Genomic DNA, 15,162 nt, shown 5'->3' on the forward strand with positions numbered 1-15,162 from the left:
AATTATTGACCTGAAATAAAACTAGAAGATCATGGTGGCCTTTGGACCAAATCAGTATATCGTCAAGTTCCAATCCTTGGTTTAAAACGTTCAACAACAACCTTAGGGTAGGGAATGGGTTTCATTCAATTAAAGAATCTATATTCTCTACAGTCTGTTAAGCACATGGCCTATCAGAGTGGCAAGACAGATGAATAGATGGATGACTGGATAGAGGAGTGTGTGAGGGGATGGATGAAGGTACAACTTCTAATCACACAAAGAATTCAGAATATGCCCTCAGACATCTCAGGCAATGTACAACATAGATCAGAACTGTAAAGCCTTTTCCTCCTTTTTAATTCTGCTCCCCACTGACACTTTGGCATTTCTCACAGTCCTGCCTATGGTTATATTTTGGATTTTTCAGGAATAGGTCATAAAATTTGAGGAACACAGCAGTCCAATGCACTATGAATTTAACCATCCTGCTTCAACATGCTTAACTGTAGGTTAACTACTTAACTGTACTGACCCAGAAACCAGCCAACAATGACCATATTTTCCACAGACTCACTCACTACAGGCAAAGAGATAAGATCCACAAACATCTGGATGAGAAGCAGTCCCTGTGTGCTTTGGTTCCAAATGGCTACACAGGCAATGATATCTGGAGGAAAGGCAAACTAAGGGCTGCCCAGTGGTTTTGTTTGTTTGTTTGTTTTGTTTTAATTTACCTGAGCAGGCAGGGACCAGGGATTAACTCCTGTGACCTACAAATGACCTTGCTCAAACCAAAAGTTACAGATCTGATTCCCCCTAAACCTTTCTTCTTCTGTCACCTATGAATGACATCATTTCCAGGAAGTAGGTGATGTCCCAGTTTCCAGAAGTCCAGCAAGCTAACCATGCTGCTATGGGGCCCCCAGAAAATGATCAACAGATTCTCATAAACATGTCTAGCACTGCAATGCTATCCTGAAGTCACACTACACGTTTTCACAAGCTGAATTAATCACAGGCCCATAGCCGGCTTAGCCTCTTCATTTGCTTTTTGTAAAGGAGAAGAGCACTGCTTTCATCACAGAACTGTTCCAAAGACAGTAGATGCCACAAGCGAGCACAGCTGGCATCACAGGCTCAAGTCCCACCTCTTACTCCCTCTCCTCCCTGGCATATGGGCCACTTGAGATGCTCGGCAATTCAATTATTTTTACTTATTCTTAATTTTTTTTTAGTATCTTCAAAATACTTGTGTGGCCAGCGGTCTTTTAAAAACTGAAACACCAGTTATGCAAGTCCATTTCCGGGTTATTTTTAACATTATTAAAACAAGGTTTGAAACCTACAGCAGTCTTTCTGGTTTCTCATGAGCACTTCTCTGAATCGGTGTGTCAACACCTCTCCCACAAAGCTACATGTAAACAGCAAGCTCTTGCTAGTTCATATTCTAAAGGTCAGGCAGGCATGGTTTTTTGCAGCAGCCATTCAGGTGGAGCTGAACAAGGCAGCCACACACAGAAGCAGCACAGCTCCTGCCCAGGGAGGAACCAAAGGGTTTCCAAACATCACTACCCTTCAAAGAACCGGGCGAATGACTTCCAGAAGCGACCCCAGTAAGTACGATGTCTGGGGACTGTAAATTCCCAACACTGTGCAAGAGCTGACACCAGGCAATCTGTCTCCATGGCAATCTGACCGTGTTAATCGAGAATATTCCCTGCACTGCAGTGTACTCCACAAGATGATTATGGAATAACTGATTGTAACAGAGAGGAGAGAGCTTCGAGCCAGCCCTGGAGGAATAATGCCCTGCAATCAGCCGGGGAGAAAGACCACCAAGTGAAGATTAGCAACGGCTTTTATTTTCTTTCCGCTTTATGAAAAGCAGATTTCTTTTAGTCCGGCCCAGGAGGCTTGTACCTGCTGCCTATAGAAGAGCTTATAACCTTGGAAATGTCTGGGTTTCTAAGCTGCAAGACCCCCCTTCTTTAAATAAACACCCTGGCATTTACTATTGTCAGCTGTAATTACCTTTAAGAACTAAAAAGATTTGTGTTTACACAGGAGCACTCACTCGGAGCATACCTATAAGGCTTGCAGAACCTTCTAATTATAAAAGGAAAACCCCCAGAGAACATAAATAACATCTCGGCAAAAATGGAAATCCATCAGTTTCGATGGATGAGAATGGCAGACCAACAACAACAACAAAATCTCATTAGGTCTATTAGTTAAAAATTCTAAAGGGGGTTTATTTGGTTCCTTTTTTACTTTAGGAATGCCACTAGACTGCCAGGAAATCATTAAATTTCACACATGAAATAGCAACAAGCTAGTTATTCTTTTCCTAAGTTGAGTCCCTGAAGCCTCTGGAAAATACGGAGAGGTAATTGCATTTTCTCAGCCACTCCAGGGCAGGGATTTGCAGGTCACTCCCAGCTTCCACCAGAAACCACTGTATATCTGGCAAACGAGGTGTTTTGTTTTAATACCAATTAAACAGGCCTAGTGGCAAACCTACTGGTAAGTAATTTCTGTATCGAAGACACGGAAAGGAAGTCTTTAAAGTAGCCAAATGGGCAAGAGCAGCTGGCTACAAGATGTCATTATATAAATGTGAAGGTTTTTTTTTTTTTTTGCATCATTCCTTTATGAGACTATTTTGCATACCAATAGCATCCTTTACCTTCTTTCCTAAAAATACTGTAAGCAGCTCCTGACATCCCCTAATTCTGTCCAGAGCAATTTTCTAACATACAGGCTACTCAGAACCTGCACCCTCTTTCCATTCATGGCTTTTGAACAGGCCACAGTGTTCGCTGAGCAGTCGGTATTCCTGTTAGTTTTGCTACACTCTCAAAGGAAGAAAGGAGACCTAACAAATTAGCTTGACTGAAATGCTAACTCCTATGAGCTCACACCGATGAATTCAAGAGTGGACCAGCATCCCCATAGACGTAATGCTGAAAAAGCAAATCTCAACAGTCATAGTGGTTCCCTCCCTCTTGAAACTCCCGCACTCGGCAAGCTAAGGCAGGAAGAAGGATCAAAGGTCAAAGCCAGCCTGGGCGACACAGCAAAATGCTGTCTAAAGCAAACCTAACAAAAGAAAGCATTTAATATTGTGATTTCCACAACGGAATTCAAACCCACTCTACTCATTTTATACCTAGTTGTTCAACAAGGGAAATAGCAGACACAGAAGATGGCCTTTACCCTGCTAGTCTGACACCTGGACTTTAGGGTCTCTTTTTTTTCCTGACATGGACCTCTGTAAACATTTTGGTTTAGGAGCCAACAATAAGGCTTGCCAGGTAAAGGTGCCTGCTACCAAGCCTTATCACTCCAGTTCAGACCCTGGGACCCAGAAGAAGAGAACTAACTCCTGAAAGTCGTCCTCTGGCATTCACAAGTGAAGTGTGTCATGTACGTACATACGCATGCACACGTACACAAATACCATAAAATGTAATTTTTAAAAATTTAAGTTTGGCAATAATAATTAGTGAAAAATCGGCCATGAATTTGAAGGAGAGCAGGAGGGGTATGTGGGAGGGTTTGGCGGGAGAAAACGGCAGGTAGAAACGTTGTAATAAAATTATGATCTCAAAAATAAAAAATGTTTCAATTTTAAATTTGGGTTTTTTTGGTTTTATTTTCCTTTTTTCTTTTTCTTAGAAATTACATTTTTATTCACTTATCCATGATTTTTAAAAGAAAGAAACAATAATGGAGTTAAAACTAGACAAAAATAGCTTTTCATCCTCTTTCATGACTCCTTTTGAGGCAGGGTCTCTCTGTGACCCAAGCTAGCTTTAACTTGGAATCTTCCCGCCTCTGCCTCTAGAATGCTGGGAGATGAGCTATGATGTATGAGCTGCAGGTGTGAGCAACGATGCCGGCACTCGGCTTACTTTAAAAATTATATTTATGTTTTTATTTACTGTATGTCCATGTCCATGCACAAGTGTTCTTGGATGGGGTAGGAGGAGCTCTTCTGGGTTTGCAGACAGCATCTCTTGAAGCACAGTCTCATGGGAATCCCATGAAGGCAATAATCCTCAGGAAACAGTCACCTCCTGTGCTGGCTGGTTTATGTCAGCTTGATACAGACTGCCATCAATTGACAGGAGGGAACTCAACTGAGAAATGCCTCCCTAAGACTGGGCTATAGGCAAACCTACAGGACATTTTCTTAGTAATTAATGTGGGAGAGCCCAGCCTATTGTGAGTGGGGCCTCCCCAGGCTGGTGGTCCTGCATTGTATGAGAAAGCGGCTGAGCAAGCCATGGGAAGCAAGACAGTAAACAGCACGGCACAGTGACCTCTGCACCAGCTCCTGCCTCCAGATTCCTGCCCTGACTTCCATCAGTGATGAACTACAATGTGGAAGTGTAAGTCCAATAAACCCTTTCCTCCCCAAGCAGCTTTTAGTTGTGTTTCATCACAGTAGTTGGAATCCTAAGTAGGACAAGTCTCACAGAAACCACCTCCTAATACTATCACCTCAGAAATTGTGATTTCAACATGTGCTTTGGAGGGAACACAAACTTTCAATCGAGCTTCAAATTGGTTCAGGTGGAGGTCAGACTTTAGATCAGCCTCTAGGCATGTAATAGGGTAACCTTTTGTAACTTTTCAATACTAGTCCAGGCATGCCTTTTTCTTGGGTAATGGTTTCTATTATCTGTCATTATCAACTGGACTAGACATGTGTCCTTATTTATTCATTTATTTGTCTGCAACTGATTTGCAGTTATTTCCTCCTGCTTTGTACTGCCACTGGATTCTCTATGAGAGCAAGCAAGGAAAGCTCAAAAGTTCCCAGGCGTGCACACACAACTTCTTCCTTGCTCTCTCACAGCTGGAATAGAGGGGCAAAACTTTTGAGCTATAAACACATCATGCAAGGAATGAAGTATCTTTCCCAGGAAAGCACACATTGACAGGGCTCCTAGAACTTTTTCATATCCCACTGTGGAAATATCACTACCCAGGGAATGTTGAAGTAAATTAAATAGCTGCCTTCTAGAAGTTTAAACCCAATGCCCTATTTCAAAAGGAACCAGGCACTATCCTGCCATTCTGATATGAGCTGGGAGAGCCGACCCTGTCTCCAGCTTAGCTTTTTACTCTATATGGCTATCATCCCTCAGGACTCAAGTACAAGGATTGGTGCAGGACAGCCCTGAAGGGCCTCCAGCCCATTACCCTCTGGGATGGCACTTTTCTCACTCATCTCATTGGCCAATACACAATCACTAAGGCTATTTCTGTGTAGGCAGCACCAATGACAGAAGGGATTGGACTTTGGTTAAGTTTACGACTCTCAGTGCTGGCTCTTGTCTTTAATCCCAGCACTCAGGAGGCAGAGGCAGGCAGATCTCTGTGAGTTCGGGGCCAGCCGATCTACAAATCGAGTTCCAGGACATCCAAGGCTACAGAGGAACCCTTCTCGGAAAAAAAAAAATCAAAAAACACAGGCAGGAAGGCAGGCAGGGAGGGAGGGAGGGAGGGAGGGAGGGAGGGTAGGGAGGAAGGAGGAAGGAATGAATTACAGCTTTCCAAGAGACCAAAGTGCCAGTCAACCCTGAGCAGAAAACAAATCGTGGCTTTGGTTTGTTGTACATGTGAGATACACCAACATATCACAACTTAGTCATTGCCACTGCTCTACACTTTTGGTTGGTTCATCCTAGAACCACCCCAGTCCCCTTACTCTGCCTCACTACACTCCTTTCACCTATTGTCTCTATCAGTCTACGTTCTCTGCATTTAAAAGCCTGTGCCTCCAAAAACAGTCACTTTTACAACAAGAATATTAACAAAGTTCTCTGCAGAACACTTCCCATCTAAGCTATCAAGTGGTTACAAGGCAATAGGCTGTGCGTGTGTGCAGGGGCGGGGGGGGGGAGGGGGGGAATCCATCAATCTCCACTTCCTCTCCTCTCCCCACCTATCACCTATAGGGGCCTTGCCTCTCCCTATCCTTCAACAACTACGGAAATATCAGTATTACTCAGTCTCCCCTCCTCAGCTCATTCCTGAGCTCCAGACCCTCAGACTTATGCCTTACTTTCCCCAAAGAATGTAACTTATGGTATCATGTAGCTTCTCACCAAAACACACAGAAAATCATACTTTTTAAAGATTTGCAATGAGGATGAAGTGGGCTAACCAGTTAATGCCATGGCATACACAGGGGCCAAGAATGGGATCCAGGACCCTAAAGAAATGTTAGGCCTGCAGGAAACTAGGCAAACAATGCAGGGCAGGTTCCAGAGGGTGGCACTGGATGTGGGATGAAGGACTGGACTGCTAGAGTTAGGTAAGAGATGGGAAATGGTTAGAATAACCAGGTTATTGCCCAACTCACAGTGCTTCTTGCCAGTGAGCCAAGCCCTCACCAAGGACTTTACTAAATGGCCCAGTCATCCCACAGGGAACTGACCCAAAAGGATTCCAGAAATACAGAAAAGCTTCCCAGAGCCTCCTCCTCCTGCCTTGCTTTCTGCACTTCCCATTCTTCTGCCCCTGCCAATCTGCATGGAATCATCACCCAGCACAGGTGCTGAGTTATTCAATTATTCTAGCAGCTTTTGAAACACATGCGTAGCTAGAGATGCTTCCGAAAAGAGGAAAATCCTGTTATTTAGGCTACTAGGTCAATTTTTGATCCTCTCTTGAATTCCTGTTTGCCACGTAATTGCTTTTCAATTAACTAAGCAGCTCACTGACACTGGATCCTTAGTAGCAAGATGCAGCAGCAAATACCATCACCAACAATTGGCTTCCAGCTCACTGCGAAGTCACAAGCAGGCATGCTACGTCCAGGTCTGCTCAGCAACCCCCAGGCTCCCGCCCTCAGGGCACACACTGCAGTAGTTGCAGAAATACACACACTCCAGGGAAGCAAAGGATCTGAGGAACGAATGACTTCCAGCTATTCCCATCCTCTGACACACAGCTCCAGCCTGCCTTGTTTCCAGACTCAGACTGCTACCTTCTAAGCTCTGTCATAATGCTAAAGTCACCAAAATAATCTGTCTGCCCTGCGATCTGGAAGCCACTCCTAACACCTCTCCCACAACCCACCCACCCGCAGCACGCCAGCTCTCTGAGATATTTTCTCCTGTAGAACAAACCAAAGAGATTGTTCCGGGGGTGCGGGGGAGGGCAGCTAGTCATAAGGCAGGTCTTCGGGAGTCCAGTTTAGAACAGGGTTTCTTTAGCCCTCTATCTTTCACTCTGAAGAACCTGACTGTGAGGCAGGTCAGAAAAGGCAAGTACTTGCCAGAGGTGACCTTTAACCCCAAATAAACGGGAAGACTAAAGCAAATGATATTTTTCCATTTAGTCAAAGCAATCTGAATTAGTCAAAACAAACTCTCAGATGCTGCCCCGTAAACATCAAGCCAGGATCCCTGAGAATGAAGATCTGTAACATACAGAAAGCAGAGCACCGGAAATATTCTGGTTAGGCTGGGGAATTACTCTCTCAAGCAAGTGCTTGGTGTTCAACACAAAGACCTGAATTGCATCCCAATAATATACACAAAAGTACTAGCCATGGTGGCATGCTCTCAAAATCTCAGAGCTGGGGAAGGGGCGACAGACTGGTCATGGGGGCTTGCTAGCTAGTCTAGACCCTGTCTCGGAGTCTTCCTGGGTAGAACACCCATAGCTGTTCTCTAGTCTCCACATATATGTGTATACACATGAACCCTCACACACATGCTTCTACACACACACACACACACACACACACACACTCCTCCTGATACATGTGCACCCCTCCACACACACACACAGAGATTGATTGATTTAGGCCACCGTGCCCACACCACTATGTGCATGCCACAGGATGGAATGAGGCATACCATGGTGCCAAGGAATAATAAAACATATAAGTAAAACAAAAGAATAAAACACTCATCATCACGGGAATTGGAAATGCTTGAATTCCACTATCATCCTCTTTCCCAAGAGGCTCCCAAGATGCCCACAGTCATGGGAAGGAGAAAGCGTATGTCCCTGCCTCCCCCGATTCCATCCATTCTCACCATTCCGCCACCTGTTCAGCTCCATCTCCAGATGCTGGATAACACTCTTCAAGGCCTTGTTCTTATCTTTCTCCTTTTCATATTTCTTCTTCCATTCTTCTGCTGTTAGTTCCAAGTTCACCGAGACTGTATTCTTGATGGTCTTTGCTCTGGGGTTAAAACACAAGGAATCAATTCTGAAACTAGCCATCAACATTCACTGATTTTATATAATCAAGCCTCGGATTCCCTTCACGTCTCAGAATGGACTGGGATAGCAGAGGCTTCCTGTGGTATCTACCTACAACCCTCAAAGCTGGGTAAAGGGTACTGCTACTTCATTTATTTAAAAAAAGATTTATTTTTATTATGTGTGTGTTTCTGTGTATGCATATGTGTGTCAGTGTATTACGGGGGGGGGGGTGTTTGTGTGTGTGTATGTGTGTGTGTGTGTGTGTATGTGTTCATGTGCTCCCTTAGAAACCAGAAGAAGACATTGGATCCCTGGGAGCTGGAGTTATGGATGTTTGTGGGATGTCTGATATGGATACTGAGGTCTGAACTCTGGTCCTCAGGAGAGAACAAAAAGCACTCTTAACTGCTGGGCCATCTCTCCAGCCTCACACTGTTACTCGTTGAGGCTCCAAAAACCATCCTACCCTTTTCTCCTTCAGACTCCATGAGCCTTTCAATCCAATGGACTTTTATTCAAATTGTGTCTCAGAGTCTTATCTTGTCGAACTTCTGCCCCCTCAGTCTGTTTTACCCCAAATGTTCACCATGTTCCTTTAGTCATTCCTCAGACCATTGCCAGATTCATCTCCTAAACAGATTCCCATTTATTTCAATAAACATTTATAAAACACTGGGGATATACCAACACAGGTGGACAAGGTTCCCAGATTCTCGGAGCTTGGGGTTTGTTATGTCAGGGACTGTGGTGATATCTTGTCTGTACAAATAAAGCTTGCCTGAAGGTCGGAGGGTAGAGCTAGCCACTAGCTAACCATAGAGGTCCTGAGGTCTGTACAGATGGACAGGAAGTGATATGGTTGGGTGGCCAGACGAAGGGAAAAGGCAGGAGGAGACAGGAGCTCAGTCTCTTTTCAGCTGGGAAGCTGAGGAGGTAAGATGGCTGTGGTTTTGTTCCTCTGTCTCTCTGATCTCTCAGCATTTTCCCCTATATCTGACTCTGGGCTTTTATTATTAAGACCTATTAGAATTCATGTTACAAGGGACAAAACTGAATGATCAGTTACTTCTCTTATTTGCTTTTGGTACCTAGAACCAAAGTGTTGGGCACATGCCAACCCATAGCTATAGTGTAGGTGGGCCGCATAGGTGAGGGAGGCCGACTAGTGGACACCAGGGCTTCCTACTGATCCCATCATCAAAGGCAAGGATCACCATGCTAGAGTAAAGAGATAATTGTTCTCAAATCATCGCATTGTTCAAAAATAGCCAGAAGTTGGGATTTTTAATATTTGTATTTTCTAAGTTCAAAATGTTTTAAAAAAATAATACATGACAAAACATGCCTCACGGGCATTATTTTTCATTATCTCTTAGGGCATGTGGCCTACGGGTGTCATGCAATGTGCACAACTGCTGTACAGGTAATGAAAGAAGCTGGAAAGAAAAAAAATCACCATCTGTATTAGGTGAGATTAAACAAAAGGCTTGGCTCACCTAAGTCCACACAGAAATGGACAGGTTTAGCCATGTCCAAGGAAAAGTGGATTCCTGATGTAGGAGTCCATTTGCTACTTGCTCATTAGGCAAGTAAAGCTCTTGTGAAAATATATGATGCTCTGTCTTACTTGCTATTGACGTTCTCATTTTAATCTCCAAACAATTCCGGGACTGTCATGTTTGCTGGTACAGCTGATGTGTGATCCAGGTTAATTACTGTTGTCATCAAATGACACTTAGAACATGATTTCTATTTTGGTGCAAGAAATTCAACAGTCCTCTCTACTGCTACAGATGCCATTCCAAAATTAATTCCTAAAGAAGACAACTAAATAACCCAACTGTCGAAAGAGGAATTAAACTACTTCAGTGTTGGACTCACTAAAGATTTAGGGTAATTCTCATTTGCTGTAGCTTGAGGCTGCTCTCTCCGGAACTATCTCAGCTCTAATTCTTCAATAGCAGTAATTTTATTACTACTTTAAAGCTTGTTGCAGTCTGGCATTCTCACCCCACCTTCTGACATCCTCAGGCGATGCTGAGGCTGTGTCTGGGATGCAAGCACAGGCAGAGCAGTGTCCATTCCGTTATCAGAAGGCGCAAAAAACAACTCATACCTAAAATGCTTGCTTTAGACTACCAAGTCTACTTAAGTCATAAATAGGCCCCAGATGGCCCCAAATGGTAACAGAGAGAAAAAGATGGAGTCTCTGTGCTGCCTCCAGGCAGGATTAGTCAGAGGCACATTGTTCAGCAGACCTGTCAAGGTTTCTGCAGGATAACTGATCTTGGTTCCTGAGCTGCCCAGAACATTCTTTTTCTTCTACTTCTGTAGTAAGCAGAGTCCTGGCAGGAAAGAACTCTGATCTACTCAATTCATACAATTTGCAGAGTTTAACAAAGGTATGGAAAGGTGCTGAGGAACAAGGGACAATGTAACGCCTATATTAGTAGACATGGGAAAAGCCTCAAAAAGAGAGCTAGAAGAGACAGCTTGCTTGTGGGACCTATAATGGCCTGTGGTCTGGGGCCATCCAGCCTAAAATGAGTCTGCAGGGAAATAAATGCTGGCACTCATTCCCTCTGTTCTTTCTGATCACCTACCCATGTTTTCTCCTTACTGGCCTGACCTGACTAGCGGTCAGATGTAAGGGGGCCACTGCAGTGGCTGAAAAGAGCAGAGCTGAGCAGAGACAACAGGGCAGAGTCAGAGGAGGAGATAGAAAACAACTCAACCCAATTCTGACCTGGAGCTCAGCAACCATGAGAAACCACAGCTCATGCTGGATCTCTAGAATTCTCTAGGCTCCAAATGAGACTCATTTTGCATCCCCTGAGGCCAGGATATGGAAGAAAAAAAAAACAAAACAAAAAACAGAGAGTTGACTCTAGCAAAATGGCTCCATAGACTTAAAATATCTCCCATTTCCTAGAGAGAAAAAGAGAAAGAGATTGTGTGTGTGTGTGTGTGTGTGTGTGTGTGTGTGTGTGTGTGTGTGTGTGTACACTAATTAAAGGAATGTATATCAGTACTTAGAAGCCCTAGTTCTTAAAGTGATTACAGAGTCAGAAACTTTAGCTAGAAACAGAATAGACAAAAGCTCCAAAAGCTCTGCACCGCTGCCATCTGATCAATGGGTTATGCTCACCCCACACAGCATGAACATGGCCCTTTTGATATATGGTAATAAAACTCCAGTTCCACATAAGAATGCTATTCCAGGTGGATCATAGGGTAAAACAGTAAAATGTCTACAAGGAAATACAGAGAATGTCCTCAAGACCCTGTGTTAGATAAAGATTTCTTGACTACAACGTAAAAGAAAAATTGACCATCAAATTAAAAACTTCCCTCATTAAAAACCATAAAGAGAGTTAAAAGACAAGTCATAAAATAGGGGAAGATACTGAAATACACACAGACAACAGAGTTATCTGGAGTAACTCCTATAAATCAGGAGTAGGGAAAACAGGGTAAGACTTGAACAGGCATTTCCTGAAAGACGTGCCAATAAACACTGCAAAGAGAATACTTGGGATCATTAACTATTGGGGAAATGCAGTGCAATTAAAATGGCAACAGGATATCTTTCCATGCCCAACAGAAAAGCTAACTCGTGAGAACGGGCAGTGACTTCACCTCTGATGATCAACTGAGTATGAATTGTTACTGTAATTTTAGAAAAGTGATTTGTAACATCTGCTAAAACTATATGCCACACCCTATGGCCCATATCTATTCTTACCTAACAGGTATGTTCAGAAGCAACAAATACCTGCAATGTTCTTGATAACAGCCCCCATCTGAAAGTCATCCAAACACCCACCAACTGTACAATGAATACATTCAACTAGATACTATATAACTATACACAAAACTTCCACGCCCAACATTGTGAATGAACTTCCCAGATACAATGATAATGGCAGCTGGATGAAAACAGTACTGTGTGTTTTCACATATGTGAGGTTCCAAGACCTGCTGTTCCAATCCATGCTGACTGAAGTCAGGGTGGTGCTTACTGTTGAAAGCATAGCACTGGCTAAGCTAGTGTAAGAGGGAGGCTTCTAACACAGTGGGAGGCAGTTATGTGTTCGTGTGCATTTGTACATGTTTACAAATTGTATACATTGTATAACTTTATGCTTTTTACTATATGCTGTATTCAATGAGTTACAGAAATAACCTTATACAGAAAGATAGCATCTAAGCCAGCCTCCCCATTATTCCTCCCTACCCTTTTATATCACCTGTGTTTGAACAGGAGGAGAATGTAGAGGAGGGCTTTGGGAGGGAGGATAACTAACTCTAAGGATGTTTAGAAAAGCTATATGGAAGCATTCTATTTTATAAGCTTCCTAAGTACATGCATATATTCATATAAAAGAGTTTAATTGGAGTTGCCATAAACAAGGGATATTGCTCTTCTCAGAGGCCATTGCATTCCAAATACAAAGCCTGGTGTCAGATATGGGCTGCCTCCCCTTGAGTTAGGTAGGTCAGGACCTCCAAAAACAATACAGCTACTACCACTGATCTTGGTTGCCCACGAGAACCTGGTGATAAGACCCTATTGCTGAAGACAGCACACACTTTTGTAGGACCAAGAAGCTTCCTTTCTGTTGGCTACATTTTGAAGGAAAGGAAAGTACTATGTAGGCTGATTGGGCGGGGGGGAGGGGGGGGAATATCATCAATAGCATTCCTAGCTGTGAATACTGCAGTAATTAACAGTACTGTGAAATATGCCAACTGACACAAAGGTAGCATCAATGTTATGGGGGTAACAACTGATTTCTGATTGGATCTGAAGTCTGTTCCACAGGAGAAAACACATACTTGGCACTATGAATCTGGCCAAGAACCCATGGTTGGAGAGTACACAGGTCCCAGGGGTGAAGTACTATTATCATTTTGCTATATAGACAAGGTATCAAACTGATCTCTGAACTTCTATCTCTGTGCCTATACATTAAGTAGTGCAGCTTTCTGTCTTCATTGGAGACACTTAAAGAAATACAAAGCTTCGGAGGACACTGGTTAATCCAGATACTCCTAACTGGCCAAAGTGCAAAGTGTGTCTGTGAAGTGCTCAGCCACTAATGAGACATGTACATCTCCCTCATGCTCAAGGTTCAGGGAGCATTATAAAAGAGGTGGCAGCAGTATTCTAAGAGCAAGAGGTTGGGGAGGGCATGAGGGAAACTGTCTTCCAGACATGACAACACTGCAGAATCCATGAGCTCATGGCAGCTATGGTTGCCTGCACAAGATCAACATTCTAACATGGAAAAATGGGCCTTCATGAGCCAGGCCCCACCATTAGCTGAGGAGCTTCTGACAGATGATGGCTTCTGGGGAGTCAGAGTCAGTTTCTTTAAGGATGTGGCCCTGGTAGGTCTACTATACCCCGCCCACAAATACATATGGGTACATATAAAGAGGACATGAACTTGGGAAGAGTTGGAGATGAGGGGTAGATCTGAGATCAATGAGGGGAAATTGGGAGAATGAATGTGATCAAAACACAATGTATGAAATTCTCAAAGAATTAATCCAAATATATTTTCAAAAGGAAAGGAAACACATCAGATACAAGCATTTCCAGGCTGTGGAGCAAACCAGAGCTACTAAAAGAGAAATTGAATTTCTTTGCCCAGAGGGTTTTTCTTAATAGAACAAATATTCTCCTGCCTAGGACTGCAGGAAACAGCTCTGAAGGGTGGAGTAAAAGGTTCTCAATGTTCCTTTCCCTAAGGGACCTGAAGTCAAGCAGTGTGGGATAGTGGCAATCTCCGTCCTTTTCTCATTAACTCTAGCAAATCTGTAGATGAGCAAGCAGAATGATCATCGGTCCCTACCTTTTGCTATGCTGACTGCCTTTCCTCCTGGGGCTGTCCAGCTATGTGCCATTGGTATAGGCTACATAGTGGGATCACAGAGTGTGTTTACACAACTATGTGGGTTAAGGGCATGAAAGCAAGAGAGCTGACACCCCCACCATCACCCCACTCTCAGTATGCCCTACAGCAATTGTGAGAGAGGGCTCTGCACCTTGCCTGGCCAAATAGTAGAGCTGGCCCTAGTGGTTTGAGTATGGACCTGGAGACCTGAAAGCAAGAAACTGGCCCTGCTCCTTGCTGTAGGCTGTATTAGGTGAGCTAGCGCAGGCAGTACTGGAGAGCTCATCTGGGTAGTGATGATGAGGAAAAGCTGCTGGTCTGACCAACCCAGCCACCACCCAGGCCCGGAGCCAGAGCTATGAGTTGGCCCACCCTAACATCCACCACATCTATGAACTGTTGGAGCATGTGAAGGGGACCAAACTTAAAAATTCAAAACAGCAGGATCTCCATGACACAGGACAACAGGATATCCAAGAGGAGCCCCAGTGAGAGCCCATTATTGGTGGTATAGCAGAAGCGAAAGACTTCAAGCCAGATCAATGACTCCTGGCAATGAACATTTGCAAGTAATGAAGAATGAACTAAAAGGTAAACTGTGTGACGCAAGAGGCCACACTTCAACTTCGATAACAAGATTCATTCTCCACCCCCCTCCCTCTCTCTGTTTTTCTTTTAAATTTAGTTTTGGTTGGGGGGGGGTTACAAGGGCAAAGGGAAATGTGGGGTGACAGGGGGATAAGTGGATAGAAATGTATGATGTGAAATCCACAAAGTATCAATAAAAGTTAAAAAATAAAAGAGTATCTGAAAAAAATAAGATTTATTTTCAGTCAAGTGTGATAGCACACATCTTTAATCCCAGCACTCAGAGTAAAAGGCAAGCAGATCTCTGTGAGTTTGAGGCCAGTCTAGTCTACTTAATGAGTTCCAAGGCAGTCAGTGTTACACAGTGAAAGCCTATCTTAAACAAACAAAAGAAACATTTATTTTTTATGGGTATGAATGTTTGCCTGGATGTATATGTGTGTGTGTGTGTGTG

The 15,162-nt window shown here is 43.6% G+C and overlaps 1 protein-coding gene across 2 annotated transcripts in view; it reads right to left on the reverse strand.

Annotated features, from left to right (window-relative positions):
* Positions 1 to 15,162, reverse strand: part of Kif5c (kinesin family member 5C) — a 134,364-nt gene that overhangs the window by 39,320 nt on the left and 79,882 nt on the right. For both annotated transcript variants that reach the window (XM_035446810.1, XM_035446811.1), the window contains exon 11: positions 8,046 to 8,194. In XM_035446810.1, coding sequence (XP_035302701.1) covers positions 8,046 to 8,194 — 149 coding nt within the window. The remainder of the gene's footprint in view (positions 1 to 8,045; positions 8,195 to 15,162) is intronic.

Source organism: Cricetulus griseus, chromosome 6 (genome assembly GCF_003668045.3).
Source record: "Cricetulus griseus strain 17A/GY chromosome 6, alternate assembly CriGri-PICRH-1.0, whole genome shotgun sequence".
Lineage (NCBI taxonomy): Eukaryota > Metazoa > Chordata > Mammalia > Rodentia > Cricetidae > Cricetulus > Cricetulus griseus.